At 25.8% G+C, this 805-nt stretch overlaps 1 protein-coding gene across 1 annotated transcript in view; it reads right to left on the reverse strand.

Annotated features, from left to right (window-relative positions):
• Positions 1–9: 9 nt before the first annotated feature.
• The window catches only part of LOC108355713 (developmental protein eyes absent-like), a gene marked incomplete at its 5' end in the record, with an annotated part of 2,110 nt that continues 1,314 nt past the window's right edge, over positions 10–805 (reverse strand). The window contains one exon of the mRNA XM_017606851.1: positions 10–424. Coding sequence (XP_017462340.1) covers positions 243–424 — 182 coding nt within the window. The remainder of the gene's footprint in view (positions 425–805) is intronic.

The raw sequence follows: 805 nt of genomic DNA on the forward strand, positions 1-805 counted from the left end.
AATATAGTGATTAAGAAGTCTTTTAATTTTTAGGTGCGTACATTTGCTTAGCTACAACGATATTTAATTTACATGCAAGAGATTTTTTCTTATAACTGTATTTATGTATGTATGCGTTTTTTTTTTCGTTAATTAACTCAATAATTATTTAATATTATAATTGTCATTATTTAACTTACTTCTTATTATTTTTTTTACAGTGTAAATGTCGCGCAATATATCCAGCTGCAGCAGCGCGCCTTTCATAAGAAACCCATATCGAGCGCTGTGTAAAGTGCGCGTATATCACTATGCGACGAAATGCGCCAGAAGGGGAAGTTGTACGTCTTCGCTGCATTCTCCTCCTCGGTGCCATCGCCTATGACTACGTAGGTGCCTTTGCGACCAAATCGTGTCATAATGCGTTCAAAGCAGGTGTCATGGCCTGGAAGAAAGGGAAAGGAGGAATTTTATAGAAGTTTGATTTTATTTCTTATTTTCGTACATTTCAATTATTTTCATTAATTTTTAATTTGATTATTTTTATTTGGTTTACTTATTTTTTTTTTTGTTATATTTAAATTTTATTTTATTTTAAATTATTGGATTTTACTTATTTTGTTTTATTTTATTTGACTTGATTCGATTTTACTTTATCTTATTTTATTTTATTTCACTTTATTTTAATTTATTTATTTTAAATTATTATATTTTATTTTATTTGACTTGGTTTGATTTGACTTCATTGTTTTGGTTTTCTTTATTTTATTTTAAATTATTTAATTTAATTTAATTCAATTTAATTTAATTTTATTGTTTTTTTTTT

The sequence above is a fragment of the Rhagoletis zephyria genome, unplaced genomic scaffold (genome assembly GCF_001687245.7).
Source record: "Rhagoletis zephyria isolate East Lansing unplaced genomic scaffold, Rhagoletis_zephyria_1.1 Rzeph_scaffold_49018, whole genome shotgun sequence".
Classification (NCBI taxonomy): Eukaryota; Metazoa; Arthropoda; class Insecta; order Diptera; family Tephritidae; genus Rhagoletis; species Rhagoletis zephyria.